This window comes from Pomacea canaliculata, linkage group LG2, assembly GCF_003073045.1.
Source record: "Pomacea canaliculata isolate SZHN2017 linkage group LG2, ASM307304v1, whole genome shotgun sequence".
NCBI lineage: Eukaryota > Metazoa > Mollusca > Gastropoda > Architaenioglossa > Ampullariidae > Pomacea > Pomacea canaliculata.
Window position 1 is genome coordinate 16,727,551 of NC_037591.1, and position 20,495 is coordinate 16,748,045.

Sequence of the window (20,495 nt, forward strand, 5' to 3'; positions counted from 1 at the left end):
ATCCCCGTCCCAAATATTCCCCATCACTTTTACATGGTAAATAATTAAGAACTTAGCCAGTAGATAAAATGAATAGGGGTCTGTGACAATGTGACTAAGGAATGTTTAGCATGTTTTGTGCTTGTATATATATATGTGTGTTTTCTCAAACGTCACTACCACGGATTTAATTCTTTCTCGTATCAGGAACCTTGGATTCCGAATTCTCTGCCCTTTATCTGTCAGATGATGACTGCTGAAAATATGTGAAAAGTTTCTCTGCATTGATATCCACCTTACGAAATAGAAAAGGCTAAATGACAGTCAGGCGATAAGAAAGCATCTATCTCGACGAAGAATAAAAAAATAGTCAAGTATTCCGACTGTACTTTATTTTATTTTGGAGCATTTGACTAACACATGTTAAGTTTGTTATAACACATGTTTTCAGAGATGGTATGCTTGCATTCGTCAGATGTTGACGATAGGTCGTGTCTTTACTTCCAACTGGTAAGGTCCGCCAACGAAGCTTGACATTTCTAGATACGCTCTGTCAATCCGGAACGGACTAAGGCGGATAAACACGATGAGCTGTTTCAGAATAGACAATGTCTATTTGTTTTTTTTTCATGAAGTTATTTGACATTGTTCTAATTTTACATAATTAATAAAGGAAAGGCAAATTATGAAAGAAATTTGTGACAGTTAAACGTTTAAAGAAACATGTATCTTTAGACAGCAAACACATATTTGTGATCCATAAAGGGCGATGTGATTAATATGATTACATACAGATATTTACCATAGTGTTAATTATAAAACGTGATCTTAGAACGTGTAAAAAGTGAACTTATAACTAATTAGAAAATGTACTTGTGGTTGCTAGTAGGTTTGCATGCTTTGCTGTTTGTGTCATCGTGACTATACTTCAGATAAAGATACTGTTTAGTACTATGCTATCAGAGCTTAGAAAATTTAGAGAATATTAGACATGTTTGAAACTTGTAATCAGATTTCCTAGGACTTATTTTAATAATTCACCTTAAAAGGCAAACACCCAGTGAGATGAAACCCGCGGATATCGAAGAAGTTGGCTACAAGTGCAGATCTCAGGATTTCTTTGAAGTTGTCTTTAATCATTGTTAAGTTCATACCTAGTACACATAAAAAATATTGGAGATATTTGGTCGATCATCATCTTATTTCAAGATAGAGGGAGATAATAATAAAGTATCTATTGGTTATAAGACCGACAGATGCAGCATGCATGACTACTGGTATTGTTTGTTCCCATTTTACCATGACCACATAAATTATTTTGCACTTGTAAATGTTGAAATAAAATTACTCGTAAGTTACTGGAAGTTTGTTATAAATAGTTGGTGTGTTGTTGCCTGGTTAAGAAGATGGCAAAAACCGACAAAAGAGACTACATAGAGACACTGGCAGATGAAGATGAAACAGCACTAAGAAAAAATGAGCTGAAGACACTGTACAAGATAACCAAACAGCTAAACAACGGGTTTAAGAACAGTGATGCTCCAGTGAAAGACATGAACGGTAATGTCGTCGAGGGAGAGGCAGGAAAACTACATTGCTGGAGTTTTTTGAGTCAGTTCTGAACAGACCAGATCCCCCTCAGCTTGCAGACATCCAGCCAGCAGCTATAGACCTTGACATCTGCACAGACCCGCCAAGCCTGGAAGAAGTGACAGCAGCAATCAAGACAATGCAGAGGGGCAAAGGACCAGGGGCAGATAGAATAACAGCAGAGATGTTGAAAGCAGGTGTGAATGTGACAGCTCCCATGCTGACTGGAATCTTCAGGCAAGTTTGGGAATCAGGGCAGCTCTCCGATGCGTGGAAGACAGGGCTCATCTTCAAATTACCCAAGAAAGGAGATCTTGGAGACTGCAATAATTGGAGGGGCATAACACTTCTTTCCCTCACCACCAAGGTCTTCAGCAAGATTGTTTTGTCAAGACTGACGGCAACTCTTGAGAAAGACCTCCGACCACAGCAAGCAGGATTTCGTCCTGGGCGATCCTGCTCCGAACACATCTTCATTCTGCGACAGATTCTGGAGCAGAGCAACAAGTGGAACACACCGCTGTACATCAATTTCATCGACCTGGAGAAGGCTTTTGACAGCATTCACCGAGAGTCCTCGTGGATGCTCCTGAGACATTACGGAGTCCCTGCCAAACTTGTTCAGGTCTTTGCAATGCTGTACAGCGATTTCAAATCCCAGGTTGTCTGTGACACGGAGCTCACAGACCCCTTCAACGTCAGTACCGGGGTGAAGCAGGGCTGCATTCTGCCGCCGTTCCTCTTCATCCTGGCAAATGAAGACTTCCACCAACAGTGGCAGGAGAGGGATCAGATGGACCATGACTATGACAGCAACAACAACGCTGGAAAACTTGGACTTTGCTGATGACATTGCCCTGTTGTCGCATCGCCACCAAGACATACCGGAAAAATCAAATGCCTTCTCAGAAACAGCTGGAAACCTTGGCTTTAAGGTCAGTGCAAAGAAAACGAAAAGTATTAGAGTGAACACCAGAGTCCAAGACAGCATCAAAATAAATGGAGAAGAGATTGAGGAAGTTGACAGTATCACCTATCATAGGTCAAAAATGTCAAACAACGGGGATGCGGAGGTGGAGATTCGAACCCGACTGGCAAAAGCCTCACTCATGGAAGGCAAAAGACATCAGTCAGAAGACCAAGCTGAGAATCTTCAAGTCAAATGTGATCAGCACCCTCCTTTACGGATCAGAATCATGGAAGATTACCAAAACCATCAGTAACAAGCTTGACGTCTTCCAAAACAGATGCTTCAGGCGCATACTTAACATCTTTTGGTCAAACACCATCAGCAACGAAGAACTCCACCGAAGAACTAAAACCGATTCCATCACCACGCAGGTTGAACGAAGGCGTTGGCGATGGATTGGACATGTGCTCCGCCAGCACACAGCAGACCTCTTCAGAGTCGCCCTACGATGGAGTTCAGACGGCCGAAGAAAACGAGGCCGCGCAAAGGAAGGAGAAGAACAGTGGAAAGGGAGAAGAAAGGAAAGGGCTGGACATGGGGTCACTTAGAGCGGGTTTCAGCGATTGACATCGTTGGCGGACTCTCGTTAAGGCCTTATGTGCAAACTGATGCACGAAGAGGATCAGATAGTTGTTGCCTGGATAGATAGGAAAATATATGCTGTCCAATTTTGATTGCAGCTAAAACGTGTATTTTTTACACTTTGTTAGATTTTGACCCTCGCTTAGTTTGTTTACTTTTACTGTTTATTTTAGATTTTGACTGCTGCTTAATCTGTGTTCTCTATGTGATAGACACCGATTCCTGCTAGTTACTTTGTTTGACTACGGAAAAATCAGTTGCTGGAACGCTATCCGATCACAAAAACAAAGATTTAAGAGATATAGCCGATTACGAAAAACCGTAGCTGAGGTTCATTAGTTACTGGAAATAAAAAAAAAAATGATTGTTGATTCAATAAATAATAATGGTTTCACTCTCGCCTTATATGTCCTAAAAGACAAACCTCAAAATTCGAAGTTTGTGTCTTTTGGTCCTTTATAGAATAATGATGAAGAAAAGAAGAAGCAGAATCAAGGGAAGCATGAACATAAGTGTAATATAAGATACGAGAAAGCAAATTAAACAGAATAAAAGTGTCAGCAAACCCTCTTCCCGCATGGTGAATTCCGTTATGAATAGGTTCTCATCATCCAGGCGCACAAACTCGTTGTCCTGCAGGCCTGACACCCCTTGGTAAAGGAAGAAATCGCTGGCATGTTCAGCTGTGAACACCTCCACGTGTGTGGCCTGAGGGATGACGAGGTCCTTCAGAGCAGCGCGGTCACCAGGTTTGCTTTCTAAGACTGTCAACAATTGATAACGCTAATATTTGTGTTTGTGAGAGAGAGAGAGAGGTGAACTAAGCCCAGAGGTAAGATGTACACACGTTGTTGTGCCCTCTTCTGTTCTAACAGTTACTCTAAATCCTATATGCGTGTGTTTGTATGTAAATGTGCATGCACGCCTATATATATATATGCACGCGCGCAAACATATGTTTATAATTATATATATATTACTCTCTCCCTGTGTGTGTGTGTGTGTGTGTGTGTGTGTGTGTGTGTGTGTGTGTGTGTGTGTGTGTGTGTGTGTGTGTGTGTGTGTGTGTGTGTGTGTGTGTAAAAGAGAGAGATACTGCGTGTGTCTGTGTGTGTTTAAATGTCTTAGTAATGTCTACTTACCGACGAAATAGCGCTGGGTTCCTACCACCTACAAAAGACACGAGAAAACATCTGTAACATTTCTTTGAAGAGAATTTCCTATCGTCGCACTCTAGAAGTAAGCCTAATCATGACACGTACAACAAATAGTATTGCTTGATCTCAATCAACGAAGGAGCCATTCCGTAATCTAGTCAACTAGCTATAGTGTTTACCACAAACCTAGCCATACTATCTGCCTTTTCAGCCAACAAATCAGGCATATACCTAACTTTCTAGAAGATCAGTCTACTGCAGAGAAAGTTTAAATTTCTCTCATTTTCATGACCAAAGGACACTTTCAACATTGAGAGATTTCAACATTGAATCGTGCATCAAGAATTCTAAAATTATTTCCCTTACACAGTGAGTTCTATCTATCTATTCCTTTTCGTGCATAAGGCCTCAACCAGAGCTCGCCACCTATGTCAATCAGCTGAAACCCGCTCTAGGTGACCCCGTGTCCAGCCCTTTCCTTTCATCTCCCTTTCCACTGTTCTTCTTCAAGTTTCCTTTGGGCAACCTTCCTATTCTTCGGCCGTCTGGAGTCCATCGAAGGGCGACTCTGGAGAGGTCTGCTGTCTGCTGGCGGAACACATGTCCAATCCATCGCCAACGCCTTTGTTGAACCTGTCTGGTGGTGGACTTGGTTTGAGTTCTTCGGTGGAGTTCTTCGTTGGTGATGGTATTTGGTAGACCATGAGTTACTGTGCTATTTATTTGCAGATCATGAGAAAATAATGTATTATGCATTCTCACTACTTATATTGTTTTGTCACTTTATGAATTATGAATTTACCTTGACTTTGTAGATCACGGGACGTCCTTCAAAAGCTTTGTTAACATTATCGGAAGTGAGTTGCGTACCCTTGATATCAAACAAGAAGTACACGGCTTCTTTGGGAGCGTCCTTGATGACGTCAAGTACAAGCGCTTCCTCTTCCGGCATCGCTGTAGACAACTCTGCTCTGACACACGTCACCACTAGTGCGACCATAGCCAGCCACACAGATGAATAGACAGCCATGGTGAAATCTGAAATACTTGAAACACTTAAAAACAACAACAACAACAACAACAACAACAACAACAACAACAACAACAACAACAACAACAACAACAGAATTTGGGTGGTGTTTGAGTGGTCCCCCTCATTCTGGTTTAGCTTCGGACTCGTTAGGACAAGGTCAATAAGATTTCAATAATGGACAAAAGCCACAAAACTTTAGTGAAGTCGGAAGAAAACCACAAACGAGCACGAGTGAGCTTTCCATACATAGGGAGGATAGTCAGAGCCGTTTTCAGCTACTGCATTGATTCCTTTTCATTAAAATAAGAGAAAGGAAAAGGATTGAAAAAGTAACTAGTTTTCGCATTGCGACCACCACCGACGTGAAATGCTACTGGAAAGTTGTTGCCCAGAAAAAAAATGCTTCAGCTCCCCACCTCCGCTGTGAAGTAAATGGTTGCTGGTGACATGTCCACTCGAACCCGCGAGCAGAAGTCTATTTAGCAGAAATGGATATCTGATTTATCAGGGGAGGTAAACACAACGGTAGGAGACAGGTTCCGCCTTTTCCTACCGCGCCGAGGCACAAAAATTATAATAAAATAGCATCTAATATCACTTCATTTATATTTACTTTAGGTCCTTGATTACTGCTATTCGAACGATTTTGATCAGTTGTGTTTTATCTCTACTTTCTGGTATTTGTAGTCACCAAGCAGATGGAAAAATGGAAGAAAATCAAAGACAGATCTACTTGCAGCATCTGCCTGAGCAGACGAGCAAGAGCAGCAACAACCGGAAGAAGAAAAACCCTATGGTCTCACCTTGTTTGCGGTCCAGCGATGGGTATGGAGGAGGAGCATACAACGCTGGTATTTATAAGATGAGTAGGACTTAGCGAAATGATTGCCATGGTATTTAATGATAACAAAGTATGTTGATGCAAAACGACTTCATGTTTATCTAATGATGCGCTTTTTTGATGAGGAATGTAAATGAAGTACATGTCGCAGATGTTGTATTTCCCAGATGACACACTTTCGTTGTTTTCAACATTCTATAGCATCAAGTAAAGTTTCTCGTAATAAAGGCATGTGTCATTTAATTCTTTTCTAAGAAATAATAATCACCAAACGACTTATACAAGGTTATTTTCAACTGTAGGTCATTGTTTCAGTCGCATAATCCTCTGTTTTTTTGTATGTGTGACTAATTACAAGACTAATAATTTCTTTTTTTTTTTTGCTGAATGGTGTGAGAGAGAGAGAGAAACATAACACACAGCAGGGTCTGTCGTCTTCATTGTTGTCATTCACACGCCATGTTTTCCATCACTTGTCAAAATAACATTCATTTGCCACTGTATTGAGATAATGTGCCGGTAAGATTGATTGATAGAGTTTTTACAGCCAAATAGAATTTTTTTCTCTTGCTGTGCTTTGCATTAAATAAAAGTATAACATTATGGTAAGATTAAAATATTTACACGTTTCAAAGTATAATAGAAAGGAAGCTGCTACTGTCCATCTTATTTCGTTCTACAGCAACATCATTACAACTCTCTCTCTCTCTCTCTGTTGATATGACAGAGAGGTTCATTAACGAAAACATTGATTGAATGTTACGCGACAGTGGTTAAGACATAATTTACAGTCTAGTTAATGAAATATTTTATTATTTGCTGCTGTCAGAAAATTCGAGTGCGCATAAACCCGTGCATGCAAACAGGTGTAGAAACAGGTAGAGATTGCCGTTTCGCTCCCTGATATGAGCTGATGAATAAAGGTGTGTGACAATGTGGCTTAGAAATGTTTAGCGCGTTTTAACGGAATTGCAATGATACATAGAAACAAAATTATGCAGCACCAATAAAATCGTTTGACTGGTTGAGTAATTTCTCTTTTTTTAAGCTTTCTCGCAAGCTAAAGAAAGCAACTTTTCCATTTGTGTTACTTTCAGTTTCATCTAGTGCGCTTGCTACTTATCCCTATTATTTCGAGGTTTTTTTTCGTCTCATGGACCATGGATTCCGAATTCTCTGCACTTTATCTGTCATGTGATGACTGCTGAAATGTTGCAAAATGTTTCTCTGGTTTGACCTCAACATTAGGAAATAGAAAAGGCTAAATGACAGGCGATAAAAAATCAGCTCGACCAAGAATAAAAAAAAGTCAAGTATTTCAACTGTACTGTATTTTATTTTGCAGCATTTAACTAACACATGTTAAGTTTGTTATAACACATGTTTCCAGAGATGGTAGGCTTGCAGCCGTCAGATGTTGACGATAGGTCGTGTCTTTACTTCCATCTGGTAAGGTCCGCCAATGAAGTTTGACATTTCTAGATACAGTCTGTCAATCAGGTACGCGGTAAGTCGGATAAGCACGATGAACTGTCGCAGAATAGACAATGTATATTTGTTATTTTCATGAAGTTATTTGACATTGTTCCAATTTCACATTTCACATGTTCCAATTTCACATAATTTCAAGACAAGCAAAACATGAAAGAAATGTGTGAAGGTTAAAAGTTTAGAGAAACATTATCTTTAGACAGCAAACACATTTGTGATCCATAAAGAACGATGTGAATAATTTGATTACATACAGATATTTACTATTGTGTTAATCATAAAACGTGATCATAGAATGTGTAAAAAGGGAACTTATGCATCTAATTAGAAAATGTACTTGTGGTTGTTAGTAGTTTTGCATGCTTTGCTGTTTGTGTCATTCTGGCTATACTTCAGATAAAGACACTGTTTAGTAATAATACGCCAGAATAGTTGAGAAAATTTAGAGAATATTAGACTTGTTTGAAACTTGTAATCCGATTTCTTAGGACTAATTTAATACTCTACCTTAGAAGGCAAACACGCAGTGAAATGAAACGCGCGGACATCGAAGTGGTTGGCTACAAGTGCAGCTCTGAAGAACTTTTTGAAGTTGTTTTTAAACATGGATAAGTTCATACCTAGTACACATAAAAATATTGGATAAAATTGATCGATCATCATCTTACGACCGACAGATGCAACATGCATGACTACTGGTTTTGTTTGTTACCAGGCTACTATGACCATGTAAATTATTTTGCAGTTGTAAATGTTGAAATAAAATTACTCATAAGTTACTGATAGTTTGTTATTAATAGTTGGGTTGGTGTGTTGTTGCCTGGATAGATAGAAAAATATATGCTGGTAAACAATCATTCGATTAATTATTTTAAATTAATTTTAAATAATAAATTTATTAATTATTTTCTCATAAAACTGACTGTCTATACAAAAAGAACATGTAAGAGTTGTGTGCTGCTAGTATCTCAACTACACGTTGTCCAATTCTGAATGCAGCTCAACGTGTATTTTTTATACTTTGTCAGATTTTGACTTTCGCTTAATTTGTTTACCTTTACTGTTTATTTTAGATTTTGACTGCTGCTTAATCTGTATTCTCTCCGTGATAAGCACTGATTCCTGCTAGTTACTTTGTTTGACTACGGAAAAATCAGTTGCTGGAACGTTATCCGATCACAAAATCAAAGTTTTAAGAGATATAGCCGATTACCAAAAAATCAGAAGCAGAGGTTCATTAGTTACTAGAAATAAAAAAAAAGATAATTGTTGATTAAATAAATAATAATGGTTTTACTCTCGATTTATATTTCCAAAAGACAAATCTCGAAATTGGAAGTTTGTGCCTTGTGGTCCTGTATGGCATAATGAAGAAAAGAAGAAGGAAAATCGAGGAAGCATGAACAGAAGTGTATTAGAAGAAAAGAGAAAGCACATTAAACAAAATAAAAGTATCAGCAAACCGTCTTCCCGAATAGTGATTTCAGCTATGAACAGGTTCTCATCATCCAGGCGCAAAAACTCGTTGTCCTGCAGGCCCGACACCTCTTGGTAAAGGAATAAATGGCCGACATGTTCAACTGTGAACACCTCCACGTGTGTGGCCTGGGGGATGACGAGGTCCCTGAGTGCAGCGCGGTCACCAGGTTTGCTTTCTAAGACTGTCAACAATGGATTAAGCTAATATATGTGTGTGTGAGAGAGACCCAGAGGTAAGATGTAAACACGTTGTTGTGAAGCTTTTAACAGTTGCTCTAAATCGTATATGCGTGTGTTTGTATGTATATGTGCATGCACGCCTATATATATATATGCTCGCGAGCAAACATGTGTGTGCGTGTGTATATAGATTACTCTTTCTCCCTGTATGTGTGTGTGTGTGTAAAAGAGAGACAAAGTGCGTGTGTCTGTGTGTGTTTAAATGCATTAGTAATGTCTACTTACCGACGAAATATCGCTGGGTTCCTACCACCTACAAAAAGACACGAGAAAACATCTGTAACATTTCTTTGAAGATCACTTCCAATCGTCGTACTCTTGAAGTAAGCCTAATCGTGACACATACAACAAATAGTATTGCTTGATCTCAGTCAACGAAGGAGCCATTCCGTAATCTAGTCAGCTAGCTATAGTGTTTACCACAAACCTAGCCATACTATCTGTCTTGACAGCCAACAAATCATTCATATACGTAACTTTCTAGAAGAACAGTCTACTGCAGAGAAAGTTTAAATTCTACTCACTATCAAGATCAAAGTACACTTTCATCATTGAGAGAAGATTTCAACATTGAATCGTGCATCAAGAATTCTAAAAATAGTGAGTTCTATCTATCTATTCCTTTTCGTGCATCAGGCCTTAACCAGAGTCCGCCATCGATGTCAATCGGCTGAAACCAGCTCCAGGTGACCCCCATGTCCAGCCCTTTCCTTTCATCTCCCTTTCCTCTGTTCTTCTCCAAGTTTCCTTTGGGCAACCTCGTATTCTTCGGCCGTCTGGAGTCCATCATAGGGTGTCTCTGGAGAGGTCTGCTGTCTGCTGGCGGAGACATGTCCAATCCATCGTCAATGCCTTTGTTAAACCTGTCTGGTGATGGTTTTAGTTCTTCGGTGAAGTTCTTCGTTGGTGATGGTATTTGGTAGACAATGAGTTACTGTGCTATTAATTTGTAGAGCACAAGAAAATAATGTATTATGCATTCTCACTACTAGTATTGTTTTGTCACATGAATTTCTCGTAAGAGTACAGTTCTTCTACTACTACTACTGCTGACTAAATCATGCATCAAGAGTTTTAAACGTGTTTCTTTGAAGACAATGCCTTACTGTACCTTGAATTTGTAGATCACACGATACCCTTCGAAAGCTTTGTTAACATCATCGCAAGTGAGTTGTGTACCCTTGATATCAAACAAGAAGTACACGGCTTCCTTGGGGGCGTCCTTGATGACGTCAAGTACAAGCGCTTCCTCTTCCGGAATCGCAGTAGACAACTCTGCTCTGACACACGTCATCACTAGTGCGGCCATAGCCAGCCACACAGATGAATAGACAGCCATGGTGAAATCTGAAATACCTGAAACCATCCAAACATCTATGAATATCTCTGTAAGACCACCTGGAGTCATAGCGTGTGACAAGTTATGTTTATTGTTAAGAATTCAAAAGTATCTCTAATCTATTGCATTATTAAAATATAAATGTTATGACAAACATCCAGATATTTTATGCTTAATTCTATGCTCCATTCATTATTTCTCTAGCTTTTTCTAATTCTAGAATATTAACGTATTCATCACTAGTTTTAATAACAATGTCTTAGAGTAATAATAAGAGAGGACTATATGTCGTTACGCAGACCAATGTGATGTGTGCACGTACTTGACAGAATCATTCAGAAGTACACATAGGACATATCAACAGTATGCAGAGTATTAATGTGCAGAGTATTAACATCTAGACTTTGAGAAAGATATCTTCTCCTTATGACCACCTATCAAAAAGTTCTTTAGATTGTACATGATTTCAAATATATAGTTTTAATTACTTCCAATATTGTGAATGTTATAAAGCTTTGTGTTATCAATTTATGTTATATGTATCTACTGCATTATGCAAAATAGAAGATCAGGTATTTGGTGGATACACAATGATTATGCTTAGTACTACGAGTGCAACACCTCACGCATGGTGTTGAGATAAACTGCATTGACATGTGTAGCAATGTAGAAGAAGAACAACAGACCTATTGTCTCACCTTGTTAGCGGTCACACCGAGGGTCTGAGTGAAGTGGCCCAAACTCCTGTAGTCTCCCCTTGTTTGCGGTCCAGCGATGGGTATGGAGGAGGCGCGTACAACGCTGGTATTTATAAGACTAGTGTTCTTAGCAAAATGATTGATATGGCATTTAATGACAGAGAAGCATGTTGATACAAACCGACTTCATGTTTATCTAATGGCACTCTTTTTGATGAGGAATCTAAATGAAGTACACGTCGCAGATGTTGTTTTTCCCAGCTGCCTGTGTAAACAATTATACTTTGGTTTTTTTCGACAGTCTATAACATCAAATAAAGACTCTTTGAATAAAAACATGTTTTATTTAATATTTTTGCGATGAAATAATAGCCACTAAACGAGGTAAACAAGGTCATTTTCGACGATAGATTTTGTTTGTTTGGTTTAAATAATTGCAAGACTAATTATTTTCATTTTTTTTCTTTTTCTTTGATGAACAGTGTCAGAGAGAGACAGAGGAGAGAGAGAGAGAAAACGCACAGGCGGAGGGATATAAAGTTGACCATTTCGATTGCTTTGGCGATTTCTTCAATTTTTTGCGTAATGAGCTTAGTTCACAGACAACAACAAGGTCTGTCGTCTTCATTGTTCTCATGCACGCGCCATGTTTTTAATGACTTGTCCAATAACATACTTTTGAGTCGCCACAAGTGCAACTGTATTCAGATAATGTGTCAGTAAGATTGATTAACAGGGTTTTTACATCCATTAAAAAAATCTCTGTGATTTGCAGTCAGTATAAAGTATGACATTATAGTAATTTAAAATACTTACACGTTTCAAAGTATAAAAGAAAGGAAGATGCATTTGTCCGTCATATTCTACAGCAAACATCAACATCCTTGCACCTCTCTTGCTGTTGATGTGACAGAGAGATTTATTACAGAGGATATTGACTGACTGTGATGCGACAGTGGTTACGGTATGCTTCACATATCCAGTTAATTAAATGCTATATCACTTGCTGCTATAAAAAACATGACAAATGTGTCTTCTGGGCATAAACACGTTCGTGCAAATAGGTATAGAAATGTAAGTCCACGTGTACTGTTATATGTAGTATTAGTTAACCTTCATGGTCCAAATAGTGACAGCCCAGCACTTTACACAGAACTCAAAGAAAAACTGCATAATTTTATATAATTATGACTGGTGGTTGGAACCTAGGTTGAGCCCATCTCTTGATTATTGCAGCTATAAAAGAATAAATAATCCTAATTCGAGATAAATTGTGACAAATTTTTATAAAAATCTTTATCTAATTGATATTTGGAGAGAGATGCATCCTGAGACTAAAAGTTTTACTTTGCGAAAAAGACATCCACTACAACAGGCTAGGCTAGACTTTTTTTTATAAAAAATATCAGAAACACTAGCAGGGGAGGTCACTTCAGCAAGGATAGAACCATCTGATGGATCTGACCATTACCCTATGATGATATCACTTCAGCTAGGGAAAAAATCATGGAAATATGACACTTTGGAAATTTAATAAGTTCCTCCTTAAAATTGAAGAGTATACAGTTATCCAAGGAAGTTACTAGCGAAACAAAAGAACAATATACAACTTCGCCATACTGCCGCCAAACACTGGACTCCCTTACTCCTCCTGAGCTTCAGCTCCAAATAAGTGACTAACATTTTTTGTTGTTGAGACGCTAGTTTTACGAGCTAGAGGAGCCAGTATAGCCTATGCATACTTAAAAAAAAGAAGAATTAGAATAAAAGAGAAAAAGAACTAAAACAACAAATAAGTAAATTAGAAGAAAACATGACCATTGACTCCACACTGCATCTAGAAGCACTGAAAATGAACTCCAATATATTATGGAACACGAAAGGTCAAAGGGAAAATGATTTTTTAAAGAAGAAAAGAACTCAAAACATTTTTGAAACTTAATTGTTATTGGGTCTAACAGGCAAGTTGCTGGCTTTTCATTTAGAATACTCGCCTTCACATCTGTCTCAGAGACTGCGCGATATTATAACGGGAGAACATGACAAGAGATGCTGTCAGTCACTATCAAGTTTAAGGATCAACGAATTTCTGATATCTTGCTTGTGAAATAATCACTAAATACGTGTGACAACTGTAAAACAGGGTAGACAGTGGGCAGTGGTGTTGCCGTTCGAAGTCCAGTCATTCGATTGTAGATGTCATCTTCTTTAAAGACGTGCAAAACATTATTTGTGTCTGAATATGGAATTTTTAGGCCTGGTATACGCGTTATACATCTCTTTGTGGATGGTAGTCCAGTCGTCCTTGAAACACGTAGAAGAAGAGACTTGTACAAATTCAAATGATCGGTGTGTTAACGATAAAACAGTAAAAGACAGGTGATTGGCAAGTGATGATCTGTAGCTGATCTGCCGCCCTCAGGTGTTATGCGGGGGAAAGATTTCAGACAGCAGCCCACTGGAGGGAGATCAACACACACACGCTGTCGTCGCCTTCTGTTTAAGCCACGTATCAATGATGAAAATATTTAGGTGGCGATGTGTGGCAAATTCTACAGTTTGATCACGCTTCAGTGATTGTTGTGCTGACGATACAGACTGAGTGTTAAAAAGCCCAACATGGAGGCGAGTGTTGGGTTGTCGTTTGGGGGAAACTTGACAGTCTCCTGTTCTCTATGTTTATCTGGTCGCCAGTATGTTAAGTTATTCGAACCATTTAGTCTGTCGTGTGACGACATCAGCTGGTTCACTTCGATCTGTGCTGGTCCGTTCCGTGGTGGTCGTCGTTTTTTCTTTCGAGAAATATTACAAACGCTGTGAATGTTCAGAGTACGAAGCACGTTGCAAAGCGCTGATGACAAATCAAAAACCTTATGCTTCAGGACAAAAGAAATTGTGCCTGCTATAGGAAATTTTATTGGATGAGACGGCGTACTGATAAAACCATCGTGTAAAGTAAAATATAAAACAACAGCACTCACGTACACACATGCGACACCCCACCTACCTCTCTCTCTCACACACACAAGCCCCTCTATCAAAACTGCTGCCCTTTGATCTATGAATGGGGACATTTTGAATTCATCGAAACCTTTTCACAATGTGTACTGGGGAGCTTGTGTGTGTGCGCGCGTTCATATTATTGAAATAATAATAATAATAACAACAACAACAACAACAACAACAACAACAATAATAATAATAATAATAATAATAATAATAATAATAATAATAATAATAATAATAATGTTTTCCAATGCAAATTAAAGATAAAAAACTTAAGGACTGTGGTACTTAGCTGCGACCTATTGCAAGATTGCCATCTGAGTCAGAATCCAGACTTTCACAGCTATAATATGTGAGCAGATGACTGTGGTATTGTTAAGAAGTTTTACTTCTAGCTTAGTCTTTGTAATTTTATTTTGTAGGGTGGGACAATTAAATGACAGGTGGAAAGGCAGCTTAGTTAAAAAAAAGGAAGCAATAATTATACGATGGTAATCCAAGCTTTATGTTACTTAAGACATTACTCATTATGACACATTTTCAGAGTTCATAGGTTTGAAGACTTCAGATGTTGACGATGGGTCGTGTGTTTATGTCCATCTGGTAAGGTCCACCAATGAAGTCTGACATTTCTATCAGTGCTCTGTCAATCCGGTGCGGACTAAGGCGGACAAACGAGATGAACTGTCGCAGACAAGAGAGTTCATTAAGAAGTTAATTTGTATTTTTAGAGAAGTTATTAAAGAATATTCTAATTTTATGATTGGAAACATCAACACAATAAAAACTAAAAGCAAAGTAAGCAATGTCTGATAAAATCTGTTTATAGAGCCCTGTATTTTTAGAGGATTGATATATTATTTAGGAGTTCTTCTGTGAGCTTCTGGGAAATATAAAATATATAATATAGTATTTAAACTCTATGGCTTTAATTAAAAAAACAAAACAAAACGCATAACAAAAAAGAAAGATGTAACAGACAAAAAGTGTAAAGAAATGTATTTTCAATGAACTAAGTGTATTTTTGGAGATATGTTCAGATTTAAGGAAATGATCTATATTTGATCAATGTATACATCAGAATCCAGTGATGCATAAAGGGCAAAGTGATTTACTATGGTTTTATATTGTTATTTTTATACTATGAGTAATGATACTTTTTAAAGAGTAAATATTTCGTCGTAATTAAAAATGTATTTTTGGGTGCAAGTATTTTTGCATGCATTTGTGACATTATGGTAACAAGATGTTTCTAAGTGATACAAGAGCAAAGATTAAAATAAATTTATTTAATCTTGAACAAATGTGAAAATAAATTTGATCAAAATGGATAATTTTTGCATAAACTGACCGTAAAGGGAAAGAGCCCAGTGAGATGAAATTCGCGCTGATCGAAGAAGTTCCCAGCAAGTGCAGACCTAAAGAACTCATGGAGTTTGTTTTTAAACGTGGTTAAGTTCATACCTGGAACAGGTGGATAAAACTAGATACCAGTAAAGGATAAACGTTCTAAGAGAGAGAGAGAGAGAGAGAGAGAGAGAGAGAGAGAGAGAGAATCTGTATCAGATTTTGACTGCTACACAATTTGTATTTCTTGACACTAAAGGCTGGTGGCTTCTGAGTTTGCCTTCGAGGTAAAAATTCGACGATCGGGCTCATGAGCCTATGAGCTTACATACCAAGTATGTGACTTTATACTGAGAAGGATAAAAGAGTTAGTGATGCGGTGAACCCTTTACACCTCTACTTTTTTTTTACTGTGTGGAATCATTAATCTTTCTGAATTATCAGGGGACAAAGGGTATTTTCCGCACAGTTAACCACTTACATTCTGTTTGTGTATACCTAAGTAGAACTTATCTCGATCAGACAGCCAAGCATCTTCAGAGAGTGTCGCCTCAGAGGACAATTAACCAGAACAGAAACATATTCTTTAAAGTTTCTTGGACACAAGACACTGATCATTATGAAGGAGACAAGTCAAGAACTGCTCTGTATGTTCTTTATAGGTCCCTTACGACAAACCCCAAACATATATTTTTGGGTCTCTGTTAGTGTTAAACATAATGAAGAATAAAAGACGACAAATTAACAGGTAGTGGAGAGAAAGAACAAGCAGGAGGATAAACGAGGGAATCAAGGATGGGAGTAGATAAGGAGGAGTACAACAGAAGATAGGAAAAACAACACCAAGGAAACAGTGTCAACTGACCCTCTTCCCGTATGGAGATTGTAGTCATGTACAGGTTCTCATCCTCTAGGAGTAAAGGTTTCTTGTCCTGTAGGCCCGGCACATCGTAGTAAATGAATAAATCGCTGAGGTGTTCAGCTGTCAACACCTCCACGTCTGTGGCCTGGGGGATGACGAGGTCCCTGAGTGCAGCGCGGTCGCCAGGCACGCTTCTCAAGACTGTCAGCAGTAAGGGTCATTTAAGTATTTATCCTTATTTTTTAAACAAATCCGAGTAGAAATGTAAATATATTTTTGTGCATTCTCTTAGCAGGAATTTTTTTTTGTGTGCTTTTTCTCTCCATCGCTCTTTTTTCTTCCCAATCCTTCTCTCTAAGTCTTTTTCCTGTTCTCGTTTCCTTCTCTTCCTCACCCATCTCCTCCACCTTAATTCTCCCTGTATGTCCTGCACGCATCTGTTTGGTTGCATGCTAGCGTACGCATGTATATATATAATTACGCGCGCGTGTATGCATTGTAAATGAGTGAGTCATGTCTACTTACCGACGATAAAGTGTTGGGCTCCCAACACCTTCAAAGGACGAAAGAGAGAAAAACAGTTAATACACTTGAAAATTTCTTTTTAAGAACACTCGACATCATTTAAGTAAGTCTCAGTCTCTAAAAATAAGCCTAATCTTACAATATATATAACACATAGGATTGATTGATCTCAATTAAAATTGATTCTATTAGCTATTCTATTAGCTATACTGACAATTATCAAACTAGTTTCAATTTCATTCAGTCAGACCGACAGTCACATATAGCCTTTCAGACTGATGCGAGAAAATGGTATCTCCTTACAGATGCGATGTCATGAGAAAATGTTTTTGAATGAGAGGTTTTCTCATTTTCTTACATCGCCTTGTTACATTTATGTATATATATTTTTTTCTACCAGTAATTTTTCCCTTTCGCTCCATTTTTTTGGTTCATATAGTGCTTTTCTTTAATGGGTAGTGTAACGTCCATAACATAAATCAATTTCATTCAGGTCTATTACAAAATCAGTCAAACAAGGAAAAATTTACATTTCCAATAGCAATCGTGACCAGGGTACATGTTTTGCTCTATGTTAAGATCACAGGGTGAAGTCGTGCATCAAGGATTCTAACCGTGTTGGACTGAAGACAATGAGTTACTGTACCTTGAATTTGTAGATCACGGGACGTCCTTCAAAAGCTTTGTTAACATCATCGCAAGTGAGTTGTGTACCCTTGATATCAAACAAGAAGTACACGTCTTCCTTGGGGGCGTCCTTGATGATGTCAAGTACAAGCGCTTCCTCTTCCGGCATCGGTGTAGACAACTCTGCTCTGACACACGTCACCACTAGTGCGGCCATAGCCAGCCACACAGATGAATAGACAGCCATGGTGAAATCTGAAACACCTGAAACCATCCAAACATGTATGAATATCTCTGTAAGACCAGCTGGAATCATATCCTGTGATGAGTTTTGTTGTTAAGAATTCAAAAGTATCACTAATCTTTGGCATTATGAAAATATAAATGTTATGACAAACATCCAGATATTTTATGCTTTTTATGATCACATGACACCGTCTGACCTAAGAATGGATGACGCACACTGAAAACTTGTTTCGGCGTTAGTAAATAATTATTTGTGTCTAAAGTTTTTATTTTAAGTTAAAGGAGACATTACATTTTTTTTCACTAAAATATTTACTTAAATAATATGAATGGGCTCATGATATTTACAATAGGTAGTGGTTACAATATCGAAATGTACTTTAGCATTTTGCTAATTGTAGTTAAGCTGCACTCTACAAATCTGGGGCTTGAGGTAAAATAAAGTTTTTATTACTGTGTTTATGCATTTTATGTTTCAGTAAAGGACAATCTTGAAACCACGCGGCTGTATTATATTATGGTCATAAAAATGAGACAAAGTAAAGGGAATGAAAACATAATATTTTTCTATTAGACAACCGCTGATGTTAAAAGCTGTTTCCAAGACAAAAATGCGTCAGCAACTCAACGCCACTGGGAAGCCAAAGGTCGCTGGTGACATGTCAGCTCGGACGTGTGACTAGAAATTCCCCTCCTGTCCACCCAGCAGCTACTTAGCAGAAATGGATATCTGATTTATCAAGGGTGGGCTGGGGTAAACGTAGGAGAGGATTGGGCACTCCTTTTAGGTACCATTATACTGTACACAAATTACAATAAAAATATAATCTGATATCACCTTTTCTCATGTTCATTGTAGTTCCTTGATTACTATTATTGCAGTGATTTTGATCAGTTGTATTTTATCTCGAGTTTCTGGTATTGTTAGACACCAAGCAGATGCAAAAAATGGAAGAAAGGCAAAGAAAGATCTACTTGCAGCATCTACAGACAAGAAAAAGCAGCAACAAATGAAAAAAAAGACGGAGCGACCATATGGTCTCACCTTGTTAGCGGTCACACCGAGGGTCTGAGTGACGTGGTCCAAACTCCTGTTGTCTCCCCTTGTTTGCGGTTCAGCGATGGGTATGGAGGAGGCGCGTACAAGGCTGGTATTTATAAGACGACTAGGACTTGAAATGATTGATATGGCATTTAATGATAACAAAGCATGTTGATGCAAAACGACTTCATGTTTATCTAATCGCGCTTTTTTTGATCAGGAATCTAAATGAAGTACATGTCGCAGATGTTGTATTTCCCAGCAGCCTTTGTAAATAAACATACTTTCATTGTTTTCGAGAGTCTATAGCATCAAATAAAGTCTCTTTTTTTTTAACAAAATCAGGGTTTCTTTAATACTTTTGCGAGGAACTAAACTACCCAAATAAGGTCATTTTAGACGACAGATTTTGTTCTTATTTCATTGTTCTTTGCTTAACGGTGCTTTAGAGAGAGAGAGAAACAAAACACACAAGCAGAGGCATAGAAAGTGAACTTTTCTATTGCTTAGGCCATTTCTTCAACTTTTGCATAATGAGCTTAGTTCATAGACAACAGCAAGTTCTGTCGTGTTCATTGTTCTCATGCACTCGCCATGTTTTTAATGATTTGTCAAATAACATGCTTTCGCGTCGCCACGAGAACAACTGTATTCAGGTAATGTGCCAATAAGATTGATTGGTAGAATTTTTAGAGCCAAAGAGAATCTTTTCTCTTGTTTTGATTTTCATTAACGAAAAGTACGACATTATGGTATGATTAAAATATTTACACGTTTAAAAGTATAAAAGAATGGAAGCTGCTACTGTCCCTCATTTCGTTCTACATCAAACAGCAGCATCCTTCCGACTACTCTCTCTGTTGATGTGACAGAGAGGTTATTTAAAGAAAATATTGACCGAATGTTATGGGACAGTGCTTAACACACCATTTACAGTCTAGTTATTGAAATGTTTAATTAGTTGCTGCTATCAGCAAACTTGACTAATATATCAACTGCACATAAACACGTGCACTCAAATAGGTATAGAAACAGTAGTACGGATGCTGGAAAACATGCTGAAGAGAAAACAAAGACGAGGAAATAGAGGGGCATAATCATGTACAAGTTTTAATGGGAGACAAATTCATGTTGTTTCCAGCAAATCGCCAAAATCATTAACAGGTTTTCATTCAAACATTGGATCATTTTTAGTCACCTAAAGCCCTGTACGCCATCATAGTCATTAGCCCAGTCTGGTTAGCATATGAAGTGTTCTCTTATGTACATTATTTTAAAACATGTTTGACATTTTGCTTACAGTGACTAAAATGTTAGGTTCATAATAAACAGATGGAGGTCAGTAACTGACAACAAGCGAAAACATTCATCTTTTAAACCGTACCCGAGGAGGAACCAAAATTTAGAGCTTTATGCAGTAGTTAACCACAAGTAGGTAACG

The 20,495-nt window shown here is 38.1% G+C and overlaps 2 protein-coding genes across 3 annotated transcripts; both read right to left on the reverse strand.

Moving 5' to 3' along the window:
- Window positions 1-356: 356 nt before the first annotated feature.
- LOC112558058 lies at window positions 357-6,128 on the reverse strand. Its single transcript, XM_025228243.1, has 6 exons — window positions 6,115-6,128; window positions 5,081-5,316; window positions 4,264-4,291; window positions 3,688-3,885; window positions 1,021-1,133; window positions 357-570 (listed from the first exon to the last, which is right to left on the reverse strand). Exons 2-6 carry the CDS (start codon window positions 5,306-5,308, stop codon window positions 451-453), a joined length of 687 nt encoding a protein of 228 aa, XP_025084028.1. The 5' UTR covers window positions 5,309-5,316; window positions 6,115-6,128; the 3' UTR covers window positions 357-450.
- A 942-nt stretch (window positions 6,129-7,070) lies between these two features.
- LOC112558059 lies at window positions 7,071-19,145 on the reverse strand. Of its 2 annotated transcripts, XM_025228246.1 has the most exons (7): window positions 19,058-19,145; window positions 11,400-11,502; window positions 10,474-10,718; window positions 9,588-9,615; window positions 9,107-9,304; window positions 8,151-8,263; window positions 7,071-7,682 (listed from the first exon to the last, which is right to left on the reverse strand). In XM_025228246.1, the coding sequence occupies exons 3-7, from the start codon at window positions 10,699-10,701 to the stop codon at window positions 7,563-7,565; spliced, it is 687 nt and encodes a 228-aa protein (XP_025084031.1). In that variant the 5' UTR covers window positions 10,702-10,718; window positions 11,400-11,502; window positions 19,058-19,145; the 3' UTR covers window positions 7,071-7,562. The 2 variants fall into 2 exon arrangements, with proteins under 2 accessions (XP_025084031.1, XP_025084029.1); XM_025228244.1 differs by lacking the exons at window positions 7,071-7,682; window positions 8,151-8,263; window positions 9,107-9,304; ... (1 more) ...; window positions 10,474-10,718; window positions 11,400-11,502 and adding exons at window positions 14,303-15,089; window positions 15,757-15,869; window positions 16,618-16,815; window positions 17,140-17,167; window positions 17,786-18,030 and having other exon boundaries at window positions 19,058-19,131.
- Window positions 19,146-20,495: the final 1,350 nt, after the last annotated feature.